The 22,759-nt window shown below is 36.5% G+C and overlaps 1 protein-coding gene across 1 annotated transcript in view; it reads right to left on the bottom strand.

Moving 5' to 3' along the window:
* LOC135079372 (furin-like protease 1) overlaps window positions 1-11,629 on the bottom strand; it is a 272,148-nt gene extending 260,519 nt beyond the window's left edge. Inside the window, exons 1-2 of the mRNA XM_063974015.1 lie at window positions 11,488-11,629; window positions 7,396-7,664 (exon numbers count right to left, since the gene is read on the bottom strand). Of these exons, the coding sequence (XP_063830085.1) occupies window positions 7,396-7,551 (156 nt within the window). The 5' untranslated portion in view covers window positions 7,552-7,664; window positions 11,488-11,629. The remainder of the gene's footprint in view (window positions 1-7,395; window positions 7,665-11,487) is intronic.
* Window positions 11,630-22,759: the final 11,130 nt, after the last annotated feature.

Raw genomic sequence — 22,759 nt, 5'->3', positions numbered from 1 at the left:
ACTAATAACCTATAAAATATGTTCAGTTCACTGGGTTTTCGAATTGAATTATTCCATAACATCTTAAACTTATCTGGAATATAAATAGCCTGTCAGAATTCCAACATCCGAACAGATTTGGGCGTGTTTCATGAAAATATTCGGAGATTCCCAATAGTAAGTGTGAAACAACAGATGCTTAGAATACATTAGGACCGGATTCAATTTACGAAATTTCAGACACAAATATTTTATACCTACGTAATTTGAGACATTTAGATAGAAAATTGTTTTAATTTGTATTATTTAGGGCTGATTTTTCAATCGCCGAATAAGTTTTATCTGAAGCACGTTGATAGTTTCAGTATGAGAAAACAATTTTATTCTAGAGTTAAAAGATATTCGTCGATTGGAAAATCAGCCCTAAATGGATTAAAAGTTTGTATGAACATAGTGTCCAACAAAAGTTTTCTGCTAATTCTTTGAAAAAATACAAACATTAAAACGAATCGAGACGTCTTTTCTCAAAGACAATAACGTCTGAAGTTTTTATCAATGAAACAATCCCGGAATACAAATAAGTCGTCTGATATCGGACGTGCCCGCGCTTAATCATTGCTTAGTGTTGACAACATGCGATAACTTGGTAACAAGTTGAGACATGCTTTTTCCCTAACTAGGTCCCAATATTTCAATTATAAGTTTATGTAGGAAACCTTTGTGATAAAATTGACTTTAAAAAGGTTTTGAAAAACCTGACGCATCATAAAATCATCGCACAACAAGTAAATTGCACTTACGAGCGTATTAAAAAGTGTGTAGAGCAATTTATTGCTCTAATAGTTCTATTTAGAAACTGGGTATCCCCCATCACTATCATTCTCTCGAAAATTGGTGATATTACGATAATCTTATCTTAAATCTTATCTAGTGACGTACTTAAATGAGATAGAAAGATATCATCTCAAACTTCCCAGCCAATTCGATATTCAGCAATTCAACAATATGGCGCAATTAGAGGCATTATACTCGAAATAATGGCTGAAATGTACTGGAATTAATCCATTATGTTGCCACTTGGTAAGGAATTGTCGTTAAAAAAACTGTTCAATATCTTCAAAGTATTCTTTTGCGGTGGGCAGTAGGTAATGATTTAACCTTTACTAATATTGCACCACAATCAACTTTCCTACTTGAGTGCAGTACCAATCTGCTTTAAGGTCGACAACCGTATCGTATGATGATGATTCATTGCATCAGCTATCTCGTTTATTTTATTATAACTTGAAGTTCTATTACCCACTTGCGAACCTTAAGAAAGCAATTTATTTTACCATCTTTTTCTCGGTCCGATTTCGTTTTAAAACGCCCGAGAGATTGAGGCCTTGAATTCCAATACGAGATCAAGGCATTACATCAGACTGACGCATTGTTGCACAACAAAAGTTTGTGGTTTGCGGAACTTCGAGTTATGTGGTAGGTTTCTTTTTTGGAATCTTTCGCTTGAGCTACGAATAAGTTAGACGCCTACCTATGGTGGTTCTTAAACCACTAGGAAAATGACCTCGGTTCCTTAGCTCAGCCCAAATAATAAAAGAAGACAAGGACGTTGACTTTTCAACGCCTAAAATGAGAAAATGGTGAATAACATGAATGAAAAACAAAGGATACACTTGAGCAAATACTAATTCACCAAGATCCGCTGCTTGGTCATAATTTATTCTTATAATAATGACCGCATATTTGCATAGTGCCTCTGTTACGTACCCAGTAGCCCAACCATTTTGTGAACTCAAAGCAATCATTTGAACCAGACATGTAAATTATAGTTCAAATACTAACGAACTTCGCTTGGGCGCTCAAGCAAAGCAATAACCAAAAGACGGTCACATGTTAGGTCAGTTTCTGTTCTGTATTGCTGAGCAATAAGGTTCATTTCGAGGATGATGACGGGTTGACGAGCCTTTTGCGCTATCTTGGTGCATATTTTGACGTCACATAGGTCTCCGACGTCAACATTATGTTATCGTGGTACACGGAACTCCCGATTCGAGTGACGGCTTTTGTATACCGTTCATAGCGACCTCAAAGCATCCATTCTTCGTTCTTTCAATAGATACTGACATTGTGTTTCCAACGAGAGCAAATTCCGGGGACTATAAACACGTTCAAAACAAGTAGCATTACAGGTAAGAAGACATTATTTTATCATTTCTACGTGTGTCAGTAGCTGCATGATGAGGAGAAAGATTCAGATAGAATTATAGAAAAGCGCTTTATTACATTTCTATTCAAATTTCGGACACCTATCCTTTTGCGGCTACAGATCCATTAAGACGTTGCCAAAAAAGAACTTTTCACTTTTGCTTAGAATCTTCAGAAATGGCGAGCCTACTTTCTTTACTGTTCAGGTATTTAGTCATCAATAGATTTTTTTAACAAAATCAAACTTTCTAGTTATCCGTTCCGAATTATGTAATCAGCCCACCACATTATGTCACATTTTATTTCTGATACCTTAGTTTATTAACATCAAAGGCGAGCGACATCTAAAATTGGAAGTTCTTACGATGCCAAATCCAATCCAAAATGTTTTTAAATTAAACCAAATGCACCTTAATATAGCTGCACACTCCCCAACAAAAATAAAAAGCACCATAAGTGGATGAACTGTTGTTGTCACTTAAAATAAATAAGACTGCCCACTTAAATTTCCTGCTTATTTCTGTCCCCCTCCCGTTGGATGTTCCTGTCTAAATAAAGATGCAGGAGACTTTAAAGGTGTGTGTAAATTTTGTGAAAAAGTAAAAATCTGCGCTACGTCTTCATAAAATCTTGAATCTGGAGAGATCTCTCTAAAGAGATTTTCAAGGCGCTCTATGTAACCTGGATTTTGAATCACGTGAATAGGGTTAAAGGCGTTTTTGTGCAGCGCCCGCCTTCGGGCTTTTGGTTGCTTTCCATCTGGGGAAATGGGATCGAGCGGGCGTCTAATCAAAATGCAGAGAAAAAACAGAACTTACTTGATACTTTTTTTTCTACTTACCAAATTATACGGGCAATTGCGATGCGATATCTTTAGATTTGACGATAAAGGACCCTTTCTTGGGTTTTGATACGGGCGATAAGGTGTTTGTATCTTGAATCTTGATCGCCACTGCAATTTTAGGTAAGTGGCACAAGCAGCGCATTCGTGTAATACGTCATTACGGTGGGGTTGCCATATCGCACACCTAGATCTAAACTGAGACAACTCAAAAAAGGGCATTTTTCAGGAGGCGAAAAAAACGTATTACTACATTTTTTGTTAGGGAAGTTATGAAACTCAGTTTTATTTTGGATTATTGATAGGCTGTGAAATGACCCTGTGTATAAACTGGGTCAAAAAATCTATCCTTTTTACCTTTAATCGCAGTTTTTTTAGTTGTTACATTTTAGGGGAATGACTTTGTATAAATAATAAAGTACATTTAGACTTGAATCGGTTTTGTTTGGACATTTTGAGATTTGAGTCCTCCTTTTCCATTCTTAAAATTTTTATATCGTGCCATTTAACTTGATTCCGATTTTCGTCTACAACCTAATTAGTTGCCCACATTTTTTGCAAGATTTTAGTGTCATAAAACTTTTCAAATGTCATCTCTTCCACGTTCTTTGGTCCTCTGTATTTCAAAATTTCAAGATGTGGCTAAGTCCTCTTCCTGCACTATTTAAGTGTTTTAATTGAATGTTTCGATATCCTTAATCATCAATTTAGGAATTGTTTGAGAAAACAGTTCTTTTTTAACACGATTTGGATCAGCATAAGAGATATAAATGAAGATTTCATGACATGGTGAACATGATAGATGTTTGAGTTTCTTCAGCCACTTTTTCTTAGCATCAGCTGATTGATATACTTATTTATAATTTATTTACTTATTATAGACCTTTTTTCTACATTATTTTTTATTTTTACATTATAAAGAAGGTTTTATCTCTTGTGCAGACAACAGATATCAGACTATACACTTGTATTACAACTACATTAGTTACTACAGTGTTTAACTTGAAGTGCCGTCGTCTGTACATTGCCATTTTAACTATCTTTACACTGTTCTCTCAATATATTTAAATAAAAACGACCTAGCATATTTTTTTCGGAAAATAAAAAAAATATCCACTGTAATTTTTACTCATCCAACAATAGTAAGTTAACTCAAAACACTCTTCTCAAACACAACAGTTGAACAGTTTGAATAAAACTAACTTTATTTAGAAACAGGGATTATTATACTGTACCTGATTTTAGGTGAAACATGCAAAACTACGCGTTCTGTATAGAAAAACATTGAATTGAAATTTGTTCCAACAAAACTACGCCAACTAGAAATTCACAAGTTGATTCATCAAAACAAACTCAACTCAAAATAGTAACAAAATATAAGTTACTTTATCAAACAAAACTGGAACAAGTCAAAATGATCTGGTTGACTATTGCAGAACATTTCATCAATACTGTTACTACTCAAATTAACTCATTATATATTTTCTGCTTAACTGTAACAAATCTAAATATCCGCGTTTTCGTTTACTTTAATACGTGCACTCTCTGATACTAGCGAAGGTCAACTGACAAAACGCTTGTTTAGGTGGAAGGGGTTGACAAGCGTTGATTCAACAAAAGTAAGTTATCGCCATCTAGCGGTAAATGGATCAAGGCTTTATTAAACCTGTTATGTTGGAAAGATGCGTATGATAACCGAGTATTTGAATACAAGCATAAGTCAAAATTGGCAATTTTTGAGTTGTCTCAGTTTAGATCTAGGTGTGCGATATAGATATTTCAAAAGTCCTGATAAAATTTTTAAAAATTTAAATAAATCCTTCGAAAAAATGTTAATGACAATCGTTTACTGAATGCATCTGACTTCACTCTGCAAATAAAATGTGCAAAGGTACAATTTTAAATTATGCTAATGATACCTACTGAAAAAAATATTACGTATACTGTGTTAGTGGTGTAGGTACTCGTATACCAAAAAAGCTGCCAACTTTGTCAAACAAAATTTCAACCAGGTGTACGAACAAATCAATGTAATTTATTTGACCGAACCTCTTAACTTAAAGTGCGCCCAATCAATTTACATGTTTACACACACAAATTACGGACACCGCCGCGTGCGCATCGCAGTGGGCGTCTCTAAATGGAACGTTTCCTCAAATCCCTTGTAACACCAGTTTGCAGCGTTTTCGCTTGAAATAACATACTAATTTTATCGTGCTGCGGCTAATGGTTCATCACGTTATATGATCCCCGCCTTGTAACCATTCCTTCGGGATTTGCTAATTTCGTTCGCAAAATTGTATACTTGCACGGATTACTTATGACAAATATTTAAATAGATGTTGACTATCAGTATAAGATTTGGCCGGGATTTTAGCACAACTGTAATGTATCTTATTTTATTTGCGGAATTGTGATTTTGCTTGAAAGGATTCGGAAAATATCAAACAAGCATTTGTAACATTCCTTCGAAGATTTATGAGATTCTTCCGAGTGGAGATATCCAAACTAACTTTATTTCGTATTCTAGGATTAGGTGAAGGTATTTATGCTTTACCCAACTATTTACATAAACTAGCAAGTTTATCAAAGTTCCCACAGTATTCTCATTTATTGCTTTATCTTTGACAATTTGATTTGAGATGTTATGAAGTCGGTTAATTGATGTTAAATTAATAGAACATTAGGTTATACACTTTATGTTGGCAAGTCAGCGTATGTGGTGAAACGTGGAATATATTTCTTAACTACGTCACGGAAGTCGGTGAAATTACCGGTTTATCTGCAGAAGCTATCTTGACGTCTTCTTTATGTTTAGATGCACTACGCTTTAAATGGTCCATTTTATTGCAGCTTTCTCTTTTATTACGAGTGACAACATCATTGCCATTTTACATCCGAGATACCATTACATCTTCGTCATTAAGACGTTCATTCATTACAATTATTATCATCATCAAGTAGATTGAATTAATGATGTTATTTAACCCACCATTTTCAGTTTCACTGATAATAAATAATTCGTTTCGTCCGTCTTTAGGTTAATAAAACAATCTGAAGGAACCCAATTGAAATGTATTGAGGCCAATGTCGCGAGCGTTAAACCAAGAAATAATTTCTCTGACACTGAATTTGAATCGTCATTGTTTAATAACAGTTACTCCAAAAGCACACTTAAGTCTTTAAAGTGCATGATTGTTCCAGAGACAATGACTGGGCTTCCGTTCGCTTTAGATTACAAGTCAAGGTTAAATTTAACCAATGACCTGGCATTGACACTATTTAATTTTCTCGAATCGACATTCTTAATTTCCAAAAGAAAGCGCAATTCATATTTTAAAGAGAAGGATCTTTGATTGAGATGTAGTCAGATTTTGAAAAGCATTAAGTTCGCTTTTTGGCACAAAAAGGACAGACTATGCAGAAAAGGTCGACGCACCAAATAGGTGTTCTGGCGTTAGCTATGGACTTAAGAGCCATCATGACTCTGGTGCTCCTAGATGTCTGAGGAGACACAGTAAATTGTGAACTGAAGTATAAAACCTGCATCATTTACGAAAAGTGGAATCGAAAGTGTTGTTTTTTTTTACATCGCCTTTAATAATACCATTAATTAGCGACTTGACTATTGTGTTTTAATTCTTCATTGCAATATTTGCCGAGTTAAAACTAGTAACTTCTTCAAAACAACTATCCTTTCTTGGAATTTGGAATCAAGTGTTTGTTCATATAGTTTATTTTAGTAATTCCAGTAATCACGCGCGCTTTATCGGTTCTATGTTTCAATCCGCTTCAGTAAACTTGAGCATATGAAACTTTCTTTCTTAACTCTGAAAAAAAAAATTGTCTGCATGTAATACCGAATTATGATATGGTTAGGGAACCACATCGATGAGAGAATAATTGATAGACTATAATATGGTGTGGTTTTATCGAAATTAGATCAGAGGTAAACTTGCTAATTAACGTAAAATTTTGCTGATTGTGAGCTATGGGAATTGGATTCTATGCTTGGTTGAAGTTGGGTTACCATTTTTTATGTTGATGATGGACACTGATGATAATGATGAGACTTCCTACTTACAGGTCTCATGAGATCTTTGTTTTGCCCTCAATCAAGAATCTTAGCTTGTTATGGAGTTTAGGTATCACCATTACTTTATGAACCACCATCTCACTCTTTGTCATTAAACCTACAGAACCTAGGGTCTGATTCGCAAACCTGTTTGATAATTTGCGATTCGTTCCAAGATACAAAGATAATCAACTTAATCATATAGTTCTACGATAACCATGATCGATTTCGGAGTAGCTGACGTCAAAAATATCTCGTCACCTTTAAGTGTAATAGCTTTTTAATTACAACTTACCTCTCCAAGGTTGATGAACCCGTGGTCCCTCGCGACCGCGTCTGCCGCCTCCTTCCCCGCTGGCACATGGACCGCCCATGTCGGCGTGTAGTGCGCCCGCGCTGCCTCCAAAACCAAAACCAATATGGCGGACCACACCAGAACACCCCGAGCCATCGCACACACAATCACCGGCTAGTACTTGTCAGCATTGCACACACACATACACTAGTAAAGTCAGTTTATTGTTTTATGCGATTATCATCGTTCCTTCACGATCGGTGAGAATTCTGCGGAAGAAAATTCAGTTTAGCTTTCGAATAGTGTTTAAATGAAACCCCACCGGCATTGAATAAGTGCACATGATTTACAGGAATCTTGAGGCCTCTTATAAGCTTACAATTAAACGATTAATGTTTACAATTAATTAATAAATTGAAGAGTGAACAAATAATATTAAAAGGCCTTTCATTGACCGTCTTATCAGCGGATGAATACGTGAATTTCTTACGCCAGAGCAATATTGGTAGCATAACTATTATAAAAAGCGATAAACGCCATTATTGCCTTTAGATAATACGAGTATTATCACGTTTGCGATGCATTTCATATTTTTATGAGGTTTTGAAACTTTATTAGTGCATTGTTTGGAAATAAAATATTGTAATAACCTTAACCTTACCTACCTAGTACAAAGAAATGCTGCCGTTGCTACTTACGCCCGTATTCACAAACGATGCTTGCCTGTGCGTCCACGCGCACTGGGAGACCTCAGTAATGTAAATGTGAATTCGAGCGTTAATTACAATTAATTAATAATAGGCCAAAAATAAATCTGACAACAAATAACACGTTATATTGTTGAGTCAGTTCAGTATCATATCAAGAGAACGGCTTGTAAACACTTCAATCATAAGAAAGTAAAATTTATTTTTATCTTATCAATGAACGTTTAGTTAGTTAGAATAACATTTACCTACATGACAACGTGTATAATAATATAGGTATTTTCATTGTCAGCCGTTAGGTGTAGTGGTTCAAGTCGTACCTAACTACTATGCCAGTGGTCGCGGGTTCGATTCCCGCTCATTTACAAACATTTGTGTGAATAAATTATTTGTTTGTATTTATTTATTGGTTTTGGTGTTTTCTATCTATAAATGCACCCATGTTTTTACAAAAAAACGTATTTATTTATACAGGGTGTCCCAAAAAGTAGTGTCAAGCCAAAGCCCAGTTGAGAGCATCACTAGGGGCTATCCTAATCACCGCGACTTTTGATAGTTTTCGAGTTATGATTTTTTTACAACATACTGGATTTTTAGTTTACATTCGTGCTATTCATCTAATAAAAAATCAGGCATGTAACTTGAGTAACTTGACTATCCGCACCACAGACAGTGACCAAAAAAGTGCCGTACAGAAATTTAAAACAATCGTAACTCGAAAACTATCGAAAATCGCGGTGATGCTCTACCTCTTCGGCTTCGGCTTGACACTACTTTTTGGGACACTCTGTAATCTGTATAATTTTTAAATCCGTTATCAAGAAGTTTTGTTTAGTTTGAGACTAGATGGCGCAGTGTAAAATGTCTAAGAATATTTGAATATGATTACTTAACTAGTACTACTAGTAAGTTTAATGAATAGAAGCCGTTCAAAAGTCTAAACAACCTTGATTGGAATTTTACATAACGGAGTTTGAAGTCAGTCTAGCTAGCCAATTAATAAATTGGTTTCCGGAAATTAAAACTTAGGCGGACGAATGTTGCCAACTTGGCCGAAAGTGGGTCAAGTATATAACGAAGGACAATGTTCAAGAGCTCGTTCAAGGGGCCTATTATTTAACTGTTTATTAATGTACAACAAAAGAACCATTTGATGGGTAAGTCGATACCTCGATATTTCGAAACGTGCGGAAGAAAGAATGAAATAATCGTAGCGCGATAAAGGGATGCATGATAACTCCTACTAAGTAGTTTAAAAGGAATTTTGTGGGTTCCGTAAATGTGGTCTACCTGCTGTCCGTTTTCGTAAATTTTGAGGAATTTTCGAATTGCCATTTCAGGTGCTTTTAATGCAATATTTTATGGTCATTAAATTTAATGTCGTCAACTAAGGATCATCCCGAAGGCATTTTAGCACATAACGCAGACTGCACACCTAGGTAAAATAAGGACAACTTAAAAAAACTTAGATTTTTGATACAGAATGCAATAATCGCAAAAATTATTCAGATTTTTTTGAATTGTATTGTATTCAGTTTTTTTGAACACCGAGTTTAAAATTTTACAATGTAAGGATTTACAGAAAATACTATTAGTTAAATCAATAAATTTAAAAACACTGTAATATTAGTTATTAGGTATTAAATAGATTATGATCAAGATAACTTATAGGTACTATTTTACCTCCACTCCACATGACACGTACCTACGAACGTAACTTAACATTTTTATTACCAAAACCACATTATTGAATATCATTATCTTGTTGTGTCAACAAAAGTAAAAATTTTCATTAAAATCATTGCAATTTATAAAATATTTTTCACTTCGGAAGTGAGCTTCTGCATTATTCATGGGTTGATAAGTAGGCAGTATTGTTTTCTTTTGTTTTATTAAGCCATTTGCATTGCAAATGACGCACACAGGTAGGTAGGTACCTACCTACTTACTTACTTTATTTATTTCCCGTTCAGAGCATTCATGCTTAACGAAAACCCATTTGCACTTTGCTTAACTACAAAAGACTCTATTCCTTGAAATTAATGTCGAGCAAATAATATTCTGTATCTTTTCAAATCGTATTTTAAATATTATTATTATTTCAAAATAAAACGGGAGACAGTTTTCATAAAGTTGCAACACCGAATCACCTTTCTTTATCGAGTTATCTGATCAGAATAAAAACAAAAACTAATTACAATGGAATTATTAACTTTCAAAACGTCAAGGCACTAAAAAAACTAATAAACATTCAAACAATAGAAAACAAACACGTGTAGATTCTGATGCGGAAAAAGCATGAGCAATTAGGTAAGGAGGCACATAATTTCTATATCGTTTATTTTTGTTTCTAGTTATTGAGAAATTCTGTAATGTATAGAAACATTATAATAATCATTACTTGGAGAATTTATGAAAAAATAAATAAATAATCTTCTATTTCTTTCAACACATCTCATAGTTAAGTTTACCTACATGTTATTATCATTCATTATCACTTTACTCACTGATATTATTGATACGTGTGTTATTTACGCTAACTTTTTAACAGTTGTCTTGAATTTAGTAGTTATTTAGCTACAGCAACATCAACTTATTGATGTCAGGTCAGATGTTGTTGTTTTATCCATCGTAAACACGCTGTTTATTTGTTTACGTCTTAACGGGAAACGCAGAACAATGAATGCAGCAGCCTTGATTAGTTGCACACAGTTTTTCAACCTGTACATGATCGCTAACATCTAAACATGGCATTTAGAGAGTAGGTCGACAATAATTGTAACGATACGTGAGAAAATAGCAATCTTTACATCAGGTGAAAGCCCAGTTGCAATACATTTACCAACGTCGAATAGTCACGTTTTAATGACACTTTTAATTGAATACCTATCTTTTTCGCACATATGGATATGGGTAAGTAGGCCAGACACAGTCATATAGCCCGTAATGTAGGTAGGTGCAACCGAGTTATTTACAGTTAGCCGTCGCAATTATTTTCTCGTAATTATAACGATGCAACCTAGATATTCTTGTCATATCAAAATAGTTTATGTACCTGCCCTCCACGGTCACAACACATCGAAAACAAGACAATGCACTGAGGAGAACCTCGTTTTATCTTATCTGTTTCCATTCGAATGCTATGTAAACATTTGTTTTTTTATGACGAATCGCCGACGAAGTATTTCGCGTGCAGCCCACGTCGAGAGACGGATGTTTCATCGGCGGAATCCGATGGGAAGGACCAAGATTCCGTGGCACTTAGACAATAGTGGCCGGTGAGGTTGGTGAGAGTCGGCGCCGCTATGACGAGCGTTCACCTCTCGCACGGGTTTGTGGATGTTTTAACTGAATGAGTTACACTGTGGTTTGGTTTGGTACGTACAGGTAGGTAGGAAGGATCACTAGATAGCACAGAGAGAGAGTACAGTCATTATTTATCACGGCACAAGTGTCAAGCGACGCGTGAACAGCGCAGCGAGTCGGCACGGCACGCCCGTCACGTCCGCGCACGTGATGCTGACTGGTCGTTGCTACTTGCTCTCGGCCGCTCGGCTGCGATTGGAGCGCGAGACGAACTCGGTGTTGCCCTGCCCGGGCAGATTTACCCGGAAAAGTGGAGTTTTGGAAACGTGTCAACTTACAGTGTGATTACGAGAAACCCGAACTATTAACTTAGTATAATTCCTGAAAATTAATAGTTATCCCATGGGAAGTATTTACTTAAACATAATTAATAGATAGTTTGAATTTATTAAACCGCCATTTAATTGATAAGTTAAGCATTTGCTACTTTTTCATATAAAAACTAGTCGTATGAAAAAAAGATTTTGATGAAAAAAGGTTTTAAAATTATGGTATATGTAAGTAGGTAGCTAGGTATCCATTAAACTTAGGTAATTACAAAAAAGTACTTCTATAAACAGCACCAATTTTTTAACAGTTCTAAAGAAAAATATTCCATCGGATCGGATACAAACTAAGCTTTTCCAAGATATTACATATTTACGTACTATTTAATTTATCTACCTATTCCGTCGGTTCTATTTCAAACTAAATACTACTAATAAAAAATAATATTCTTTCATAATTAGGTTATAAAGAAATATTACGTTTTTCCAGTAGAGTGGTGGATACCTATCTAAAATTAAAATACGAGAGATATTATTGTTTTCTTCTTTTTTTGCGTTGGATTATTATTGCCTCAGATTAACAGCTGCCCCCCTTGCTGTGCGTGTTTAGCTAGATTAATTAATTAATTTGAAAGCTAGACTGATTTTCTATTATGTCTGGTGAGTAAAGTCCTACCTACTAATATCGACACAGATTTTTAACTGTTTCAGTATCTTCAAAATTATTTCACAAATCTGACCAAGGCGTAATAGTGTTAAAGTTTGTTTCATTAGGACTTGTGAGTTAGGGGTGCTTTAAGCCTATAAACCCTTAAACAAACTCTAGACCTTGGTAAAAATCTGGCAAGGCTGGGCACGGCCGTTTCGCAATGGAAACATTCGAAGTAATGAACAGTGAAAACTTTTTTCACTGTTCTGTTATCTGGGGGCACGGCAGTGCCCCCACCAAGTCGAGCAGAAAAGCGGCACGGCCGTACCATCCTTTTCTCGAAGCAATTCAGGCCATTTTCGACCGCCTGTAACTTCGTTGTGGATAAAACTAGAAGGCTGAATTTTCATTAGCTATGCAGGCATTGTAAAGACACGGTATATTTAAAATTTCATTCAATTTGAACCAGTAGTTTAAGAATTATAACGGGTCAAAGTTACTTAATTTTGTCACTCACTGACTGACTCACTGACTCACTGACTCACTGACTCACTGACTCACTGACTCACTGACTCACCGATCATCAAAACTCTAAGGCACTTCTAGCAGACCTAGAAGCTTCAAATTTGGAATATAAGTAGTGTTTGGTGTATGAATCAAGGAAAAACTAAAATATTTGGGGGCACGGTAGTGCAACCGCCAAGTCGAGTAAAATTTTTCAATTTCGGTCCAGTTTTCTAGATACATAACTGCTGTCTACAAAATACAAAAAGAAATGATATTTGGGGGCACGGTAGTGCAACCGCCAAGTCGAGTAAAATTTTTCAATTTCGGTCCAGTTTTCTAGATACATAACTGCTGTCTACAAAATACAAAAAGAAATGAGATCCCATCAAAAACAATACTTGTCAAAAAAACCAAGTCTCGCAACTCAGTTGTTCTACGGTAAAAAGTTGTGAGATCCATGTAATACCAAGTCCAGGCCAGGAAATCTTTAACGTTTTACATAAATATATTGACTTGGCCATCGCATGAAAACACGTGTAAATTAAATTATTTAGTGCGATGGCCAAGTCAATATATTTATGTAAAACGTTAAAGATTTCCTGGCCTGGACTTGGTATTACATGGATCTCACAACTTTTTACCGTAGAACAACTGAGTTGCGAGACTTGGTTTTTTTGACAAGTATTGTTTTTGATGGGATGTTATATTTCTTGTACTTAGTTAAGTGCTGTAGATAGACTGTACTTATGTAATTACTATGTACTTTAGGACTGACATCACTATATACTTTTTAATCAATTCAGTGTGAAAGAACGATATTCTCTCTTCTTCTTATTCGGGCACTCTTGTCAGAGTGGTCGTGGTTGCGCTGACGTACACGGTGGGGTGTTCGGTATCATTTCCGAGGGTAGCTCTCCTGGCGATGTACCATCACTTCTGTCGGTTAGAGGCGTCGCGAGTACACTGGACCATGGTGGACTCAGTAGCCTTTGTGATGGCCAGTCCAGTAGGTTGGCGATCGACAACATGCTCTCTTGCCTTCCACCCGGCCCTGCGTAATGTGAGTTTATGTCAAACGCATTCGATATCGACTGCGTAAAAAAGTGAATGTATGACAGATTGTACAGCGCCCCTAGCGGAAACTTTCAAGAACTAACATTTTCATATATTTTTAACGCGCTCACTTGTGTGGATGTTTGATGTAAACTCACACTAAGCCCTCTGATCTACCAGCTAACCAGTACGGCTAACACGAAAAACTTTTGAGTTCAAATCGTTTGCGTACTCGAATCGCCATCAAAATATCTAGTACAAAAACTACAACAGTACCTCTAGTAGGAAAAACTTTCGAGTTCGTTTCGTTGCGTATTCAAAGTGTCATCGAAAAATTTTGTATGAAAAATTAAACAGCGCCCCCTAGGGCGGCTATAATATAGGGGGCGCTGTTTAATTTTTCATACAAAATTTTTCGATGACACTTTGAATACGCAACGAAACGAACTCGAAAGTTTTTCCTACTAGAGGTACAGAACCCTTGAGAACGTGTCGTAAAGTGAACTTAGTATGAGAAATGGTTGCACGAAACTTATTTTGAGAATCAAAATTGTCACGTTATCGTTTAATTCGAAGGTTGAGTATCGAATTTTATCGAGTACGCAAACGATTCGAAGACGAAAGTTGTTCATGCTAGAGGTACTGTCTCTCCATCGAGTTCTCATTTCTAGATACATGACCAAAGAACTTCAGAATGTTATTCTGCTTTATTTATTTGCATTGTCAGTTTCCATTGGCGCATTATACCTGCTACAAATGCCTACTTCGTCGATATAATTAGGTCATCAATCTCTGAGGTCGTGCGTGTGGGGTCTCTCGCGATACATAATTAAGTAACTAATAATAGACGTTAATTATTTTTTTGTACGGAACTTAGTAAAGACCTCCCATCCCGGTGATCGATGATAATGGTTGATAATAATGCTGCTATACTTATTAAGTATAATAACACTCTACTATACGATCATGCCCTTTTATTTCAAATCCTCCCCCTAGTCACTATACATCGCACCCTTAGAATGAAAGTGACTTAACTCAAAATTCCTGTTACTCTCGATTTCACCATAAACTGACCTTATAAAGCATGCTCTATATCCCTGTATAGATAAAGTGACCTATCTCTTAGTAAAGGCAGAGCAACGCATACTTCGGTCTCTTTCACTAGTCCCGCTTTTCATGTATGCATATTGTGTGAAAGAGGCAGAACTAGTTTTACGTCGGCGGTGCTTGCGAGTGTACGTGTAAAACATTGGCGGATCTCGAATTGTATCTGTTTATTACAAAAATACTGTAAAGGTAGGTTCATGATTTTTTTGTCATAAAGTGACCTTTTAATAAATAGGTCTGTATTTAAACTAAATATGTTAGAGTATTCAGTGTTCATTTATGGATTCGGTCTGTTTAGTTAAAAATATAAATGAAGGATACACGACACTTTTACGAATAGGACTATTTATGACTGAACTAACCTAATTTAGTTTTGATATTTTTGATATTGCGCCTGTGTAGAAAAAAAAATAAAAAGGACCGATTAACATATTTTTGGAATATGTCGCTTTAATATAAAATTTGTTTAAGATATGTATAAATTTATGTACTTAAGAGTTTAATAAGTTGTGTTGTTTCAGACTTTACTTCACAAGTTTACTAGTAAACTAAGAGCTAGTGAACGCCAGACCTACGTCATTTTATAAAAGCTGAAAGTTTGTCAGCGTATGCTCCCAATATAGGTTATAATGTTGCTGAATTATGAAGTTTGGGTCATCGTGGCTTTGGGAGCTTTAGAGCTACCCTAAAAAACTGTCTGGCAAGGAGTTGGAACTGTCAAAACTGTGTGAGTGTTGGGGAAAATATTTCTAATTATTGCCAAAATATTAAACAAAAAAAATCAGATTTTATAGTATATCCTATATTGGGAGCATACGCTGACAAACTTTCAGCTTTTATAAAATGACGTAGGTCTGGCGTTCACTAGCTCTTACTCTATAGTCAAAATAACATCAAGACAAGTTAGTTCAAGATATGTTTAGTTTGATGGTAATAACACCTCCAAACATGCAAACTGATAATGAAAACAAAGACAGGGAGCTTTTTTCCCTCGGGGATGACGGAGTCAAACAGCTTCTGAAGAGCCTTTAATGCCGGCGCTCCACCTGCTTTCAGAAGCTCAGCCGTGATTCCATCATCACCCTGTACCTTGTTGTTTTTCAGGTGTTTGAGAGCCATTCTAATCTCGCACTGACTGACGTCCGAGATATCTTATAGTGTCGGATCAATCTAGCTCTTGGGTCTTCGGCTAGATTTGTGATCAGGTGTGCGTACACTCGTGATAATTTTCCGTAGAACCTCAACCTCTTCCAATATCTCAGGCCCCGACGAGATGACTCTGCCATCCTCGGTCTTCAGCTTGGTCAGTTTGCTTTGGCCAATAGACAGATCTCTTGCTATAGAGCCCTTGTTACGCTCAGTCGCCTCTTTAATTGGGTCTGTATCAAATTGGCGTAGGTCGCGAGTTGAGTATACTTGCAGAACCAAGTTTCTTCTCTCTTCCATAAGTTGGTGAGGTCAGAGATCTTTTTGGTTCCTTTTGAACGACGGGTTTTAATGAACTTAGACCCAGTCGTTTGGACAATTCCTACGAACCTGTCATTGCATTCGTCCACATTTCCGTAGTCTCCTAGGCATTTGAAAAGATTTTGCAATTCGAGATAAAAGCTTTCGGGGTTTTGGAGCTGGATGAGCGCTAGGCAGAGCGAAGACTTCATCACCTTCATTGGATTCGCGGAAGATATCGTAGTCATGCTCGATGGCTTCTCGATGTATGAAGAGCTTCTCAACAAATGGTTCTTAAAATGAACATGGACAAGACAAAAATCATGTCAAATATCCGTGTTGTAACCCACACCTCTGAAAGTTAGAGACTACACTCGAAGTTGTTGACAATTAAGTGTACCTGGGACAATCCAGTTAGGTAGGTCCAACTTCGAGAAAGAGGTCAACCGTTGAATTCATCTCGGCTGTGCTGCGTTCGGGAAGCTTCGCAATATTCTCACGTCCGAAATACCGCAGTGTCTCAAAACAAAAGTCTTTGACCAGTGTGTGTTGCCAGTGACAACTTAAGGATCTGAGACGTGGTCGCTTTTTATGGGCCTCATAAGATGGCCCGAGGGCGATGGAGCGTGCTATTCTCGGAGTCTCCCTGCGCGATCGAATCAGAAATGAGAAGATCCGCAGTAGAACCAAAGTGACATAGCACGTAGAATCGCTAAAATCATGTGGCAGTGGGCGGGGTACATAGCTCACAGAGTTGATGGGCCGCTGGGGCAAAAAAGTTCTGGAGTGGCGACCACGAGTTGGAAGACGTAGTGGCAGGCCCTCCACTAGGTGGATCGACGATCTAGTGAAGGTCGCGGGAGGTGCCTATGCGGGCGGCGCAGGACCGGTCGTTTTGGAAATCTTTGGAGTAGGCCTTTGTCCAGCAATAAGTAAACGTCATTCGGCTGAAACGAACGACTAAGAAGCAAACTATACCCTTGGGCTATACCTCGGTTAGTTTTTTTCATACAAAAAGGCTACCTTATAGCACCCAATATCTGAATGTGTAATTCGAATTATCCGAATTATCCAACACTGTCTTATTGCTCACCTACCTACACCAAGAAATCTTTTACCCAAAAAGTAGTTGGTAGTGTACATCGTATTGTAGTTAGTACCTAGATAATTATTTTTTTAGGTTTGGTTAGGTACCTGACAGGTTAGAGCACTTGCCCCACCCTGCCCTACCGTGGCTACGCCCATGTTCACTACCTTATATTCACATAACATTAAGTATAGTAATGACTTATGTCAACAGATTCATTTGCAATATGCGTCATAAACAGACTTAATTAATAAAAAATCTCATCAGTTTCAAAAGTATTTTGTAATAAAGTGACCTAATTTAGAAGTACTTTATATTTTATGTCAAAATATATACTAAATAAAGTATAATTACAAAAAATACTCTGCCAATGTTAACTCAAAAGATTAATCAATAAATCTACTTAAAATCAATCAAATGCGACGGAACACGAAAGAGATATAGTAAAATGTATTCAAGACTACACTTTTTTGAAGACTTTCTTGTTCATTTACCACAAATTGCATTTTTTGGATTCGGTCACTTTCATTCTAAGGGTGCGACATAATATACTCGTAAATACCTAGGTACCCTATTTGTACAGAGGAAATATTATTATTGATAATGTATTCTTATTATTATTCATAAATATTTATTCTTATTATTATTGATTTATTTCTAGATAAGACCGTCTAGGACTAATATTGAAAGCAATTTCTCAGTTGCCATAACATTTCGTCAATGATCTATTTCAACGATAGGTCATTTTCTTCTCTCATTTTTCAGCCAGAGGTTTTCATTTTGAGCGGTGGTTCGTCTGAGAATTTTCCAAAAAATACGCACTACGATAAGGAGATTTTTTAACCAACTTGAAAAAGGAAGAAGTTCTTTCCCATCCGTCCTTTTTTCTGCGATAAAAAACATACAAAAAATACAGCCATATTTTTGTATGTTTTTTATTGCAGAAAAAATATCATTCACGTTAACATAATTGCAGGTTTTGGTCAATACTTACATGGTCATAATGAACTTCCAACCTTCAGTGCTTACAAACAACAAGATTAATTAATTAATTTTATCAATAAATAAACCAACTGAGTTTTCATAGATACCTAATTCAGTACTTGCAACGCCATCTGTGAACGCGTGGAGAACCTATCATCACCACTGAAGACATTCATACCTATCCTTACTGTAAAAAATCTTCACACAGTATAACTTTTGAAATCTGCTTTTGTAATCGAACCAATTAAATGTGAAAAGAAACAAGTTAAATTGATTACCTTTTTCGTTAGTGTGTAAAATAGTCTTATATTTTTATTTATGATCTAACATGATATTGAAATTGAGGCGGTAGTCCAGTCAATGAATGCTTTAACAACGGTGTAGAGAGAAATCCCTGGAACACAATTTCTGACCTCGGGACTTTATTTAGACTAGTTAGGAGGTGAACATAGTAAAAGTCCCCGCCCTTAGCCCTTAAGCCGGCGGGGAGAGGGTGGTTTAAAGGTACCACTTTCCGGTTTTTCGCTTAATCCTCGGAAACTATACGTCCTAGTGACATGGCTACTATGAACCAAAAAAAGCTTATTCAATTTCCTACAGGTGAGACAGTCAAGTTTTTCTATATCTTGTATAGTTTTCGCGGTATCTGCTCTAGAAGGTCTGTAATATTGGAAATTTTAATTTTGTCTTACATGTTCCCATCAGGAGAAAATCGACTAAATCAACATTAAGCAAACATTATAGACATGCGGGAGCATGTTAAGCCTAGTTCCAGGGAGGGGACTGCATCGTGCGTATATTTAGACGAACTAATTGGTGCCACTTTTGACTCCTCATCACTCAAAAAGCACTGTGCATTAACACTTCAAATTAGGCTCATGTGTTGAGACTTGCAAGATAAACATCAGCTTTAAATTTCATAAATATACCTCAAATGGTTATTTAGGTATTGACGTTCAAAAATCGACATTTAGGACACTAAAATCTATCTATTACCTGTGAAATGTTAAAATTTACTGGTTTTTTAATTGTTCCTTTGTATTTACACAATTACCTATCTGGATGCCAAATTTGAACTTTCAAGGTCATCTGGAAGTGTTTAGAATAGGGTCTTATAGGTCAGCCATGTAGATTTTTAGACGACAATATCTAAAGAACCGTTTGAGGTATATTTATGAAATTTGAAGCTGATGTTTATCTTGCAAGTCTCAACCCATGAGCCAAATTTGAAGTGTTAATGCACAGTACTTTTTGAGTGATGAGGAGTCAAAAGTGGCTTCAATTGGTTCGTCTAAATATACGCACGGTGCAGTCCCCTCCCTGGAACTAGGCTTAACATACTTCCGCATGTCTAGAATATTAGCTCAATGTTGATTTAGTCGATTTTCTCCTGATGGAAACATGTAAGACAAAAATAAAATTTCCAATATTACAGACCTTCTAGAGCAGTTGCCGCGAAAACTATACAAGATATAGATAAACTTGACTATCTCACCTGTAGCAAATTGAATAAGCTTTTTTTGGTTCATAGTAGTCATGTCACTAGGACGCATAGTTTCCGAGGATTAAGCGAAAAACCGAAAAGTGGTACCTTTAAACCCCCCTCTCCCCGCCGGCTTAAGGGCTAAGGGCGGGGACTTTTGCTATGTTCACCTCCTAACTAGTCTAAATAAAGTCCCGAAGTCAAAAATTGTGTTCCACGGATTTCCATCTATAATGCTTTATTGACTGGACTACGGAGCGAACGGTGTCAATGTCGGTAAGTCGGTTTGCCGATTCAAGACTCGGGGTTCGAATCCCGTGTTGTTGGACTACTTATTGCAGGGAACTCACTCCTTAGGGAAGGGTTTAAAGTAATTCGTTTAGTAATTCGTTGAATACAAAAATAATATTTTAGAAACTCGAAGTAATTTTTATCATTCGTCGTTAGCTAATGATGTAGTTTATGTAACAGAAACAATAACGGAAGCGGAAACGGAAACGATGAAAGAAAATTTAATCAGAAATGGAAATAGAAATTGGTGCGGAAATGATATAATATAGAAAAAATGCACATACAAATATTATTTTTAAGTAAATTGAGGTATTATGAAGCTTTTGAAAATTAAATAGGTAGGTAGGTAAAGTATAATCTTTAATTCGTTCAGTTTTTTTTTTTTTTATGCGACAGGAGGCAAACGAGCAGACGGATCACCTGATGAAGGTTAGGAAAAATAGTAATACCTACCTACGTAGGTACCTTCCTTGCCAGCTGTGACTTCTCAATAATTGGCGTTCGCAGAACAAGGTGTTAAGTCAATTAGACCATCGCCTTCAAATTCCGTATGTTACTTTCATTAGCACTTGCCTAATATCGAGTAACGGGGTAGGAGAGTCAACGCCACGACAACAACACCTATTCTATGGGATCAATGACCTTAGACATAATTTCAGAGAAATATGCTTGTAAAAAACGCATCGTAAAAAATCGCTGTGTGTTTTTATTTTGCGAGGCCGTTACGCGCGAAGTTGGAGAGGCGAAGATATTTTAAAGTTTCGAATGTCTCTATCCTTCTCATGCAAAGTGAGCTCTCAGCGTGAGCGACAGTGACAGATTGAACTGAAACTTTTTTTAACTGCGTTTAAGAGTAGCCCAGCTGGTTTCAATCAAGTGTGGACATCATTTGGAATGACGTACAAGCAAAAGCACAGCATATTGACGTCGATTTCGCCCCATATTTCTTAAACTTAATAATAATGTGTCCTAAGGGTTAGTTTTGTTTGACGAGCCATTGTTTTGTTCATTGGCACTGAATGGTTTTCAAGAAACTGAGTCCCAGTTTCGATTCCTGTAGGCCTAAGATGCGATAAGTGGTTATCACGCCATTTCATCGATTTTGCCCTCAGATCATAGAAATATGCCCATACACTCAGATCCCTTCTATGATCTGAGCTTCTGAGCCCATACATTTTGACGTCGATAAAGAATATCACGGCGCGCATCCTAGCCCGGCTGAAAACGATATCGTAATAAAACGATAACGTCAAAAAACCATGTAGTCCAGTCATTTAAGCTTAAATTAGGTAGGTAAGAATCTCGGAATTAGAGATACCCAGCTGTAAGTCTGTAAATACTTGTATATTGACACCCTAAAAGTTGTCTCAAAACCTACATATGGTAGGGTGTAAGCAACTATTCAATTTTAAGGTCAAAGGTCACAAAAATCGGTTTTTTGCGCTTTTTTTGGAAATATCTCATTTCCTATGGGGTTTTTGCTATTTGTATTTATTATCAATATTGTAGAATACTAAATTCTCTACAAATTTTGTTTAAAAAATTTTTTTATACGGTGAACCGTTTTCGAGATAGAGGGCGGAGAGCGCGCGGTCACTGCATCACTTCAGGTCAACTTAAGCGGTTTAGGTTTTTCATACAAAAGGATTTTCCCGCTAATTCCCGTGGGAATTTCGGTAATTACTTGTTGTAAATAAGCTTTAAGTTTACTAAGGTACCTACATGCCAAATTTCAAGCGTCTAACTTCCGTTAAGCGTTTAGATTTTTCATACAAAAGGATTTTCCCGCTAATTCCTGTTCCCGTGGGAATTCCTAAGTAAACTATAACCTGCCCAGGTGTATGAAGAATAATTGTACCAAGTTTCGTTAAAATCCTTCGAGTAGTTTTTGTTTCTATAAGGAACATACAGACGGACAGACAGACAGACAAAAATTTTACTGATTGCATTTTTGGCATCAGTATCGATCACTAATCACCCCCTGATAGTTATTTTGAAAATATATTTCATGTATAGAATTCTGTCCGTCTGTATGATCCTTATAGAAACAAAAACTACTCGACGGATTTTAACGAAACTTGGTACAATTATTCTTCATACGCCTGGGCAGGTTATAGTATACTTAGGAATTCCCACGGGAACAGGAAATAGCGGGAAAATCCTTTTGTATGAAAAATCTAAACGCTTAACGGAAGTTAGACGCTTGAAATTTGGCATGTAGGTACCTTAGTAAACTCAAAGCTTAGTTACAACAAGGAATTCCCGAAATTCCCACAGGAATTAGCGGGAAAATCCTTTTGTATGAAAAATCTAAACCGCTTAGTAGACCTGAAGTGATGCAGTGACCGCGCGCTCTCCGCCCTTTATCTCGAAAACGGTTCACCGTATAAAAAAAGTTTTTAAACAAAATTTGTAGAG

The sequence above is a fragment of the Ostrinia nubilalis genome, chromosome 16 (genome assembly GCF_963855985.1).
Source record: "Ostrinia nubilalis chromosome 16, ilOstNubi1.1, whole genome shotgun sequence".
NCBI classification, from domain to species: domain Eukaryota; kingdom Metazoa; phylum Arthropoda; class Insecta; order Lepidoptera; family Crambidae; genus Ostrinia; species Ostrinia nubilalis.
This window is presented reverse-complemented; position numbering and strand designations above follow the sequence as displayed.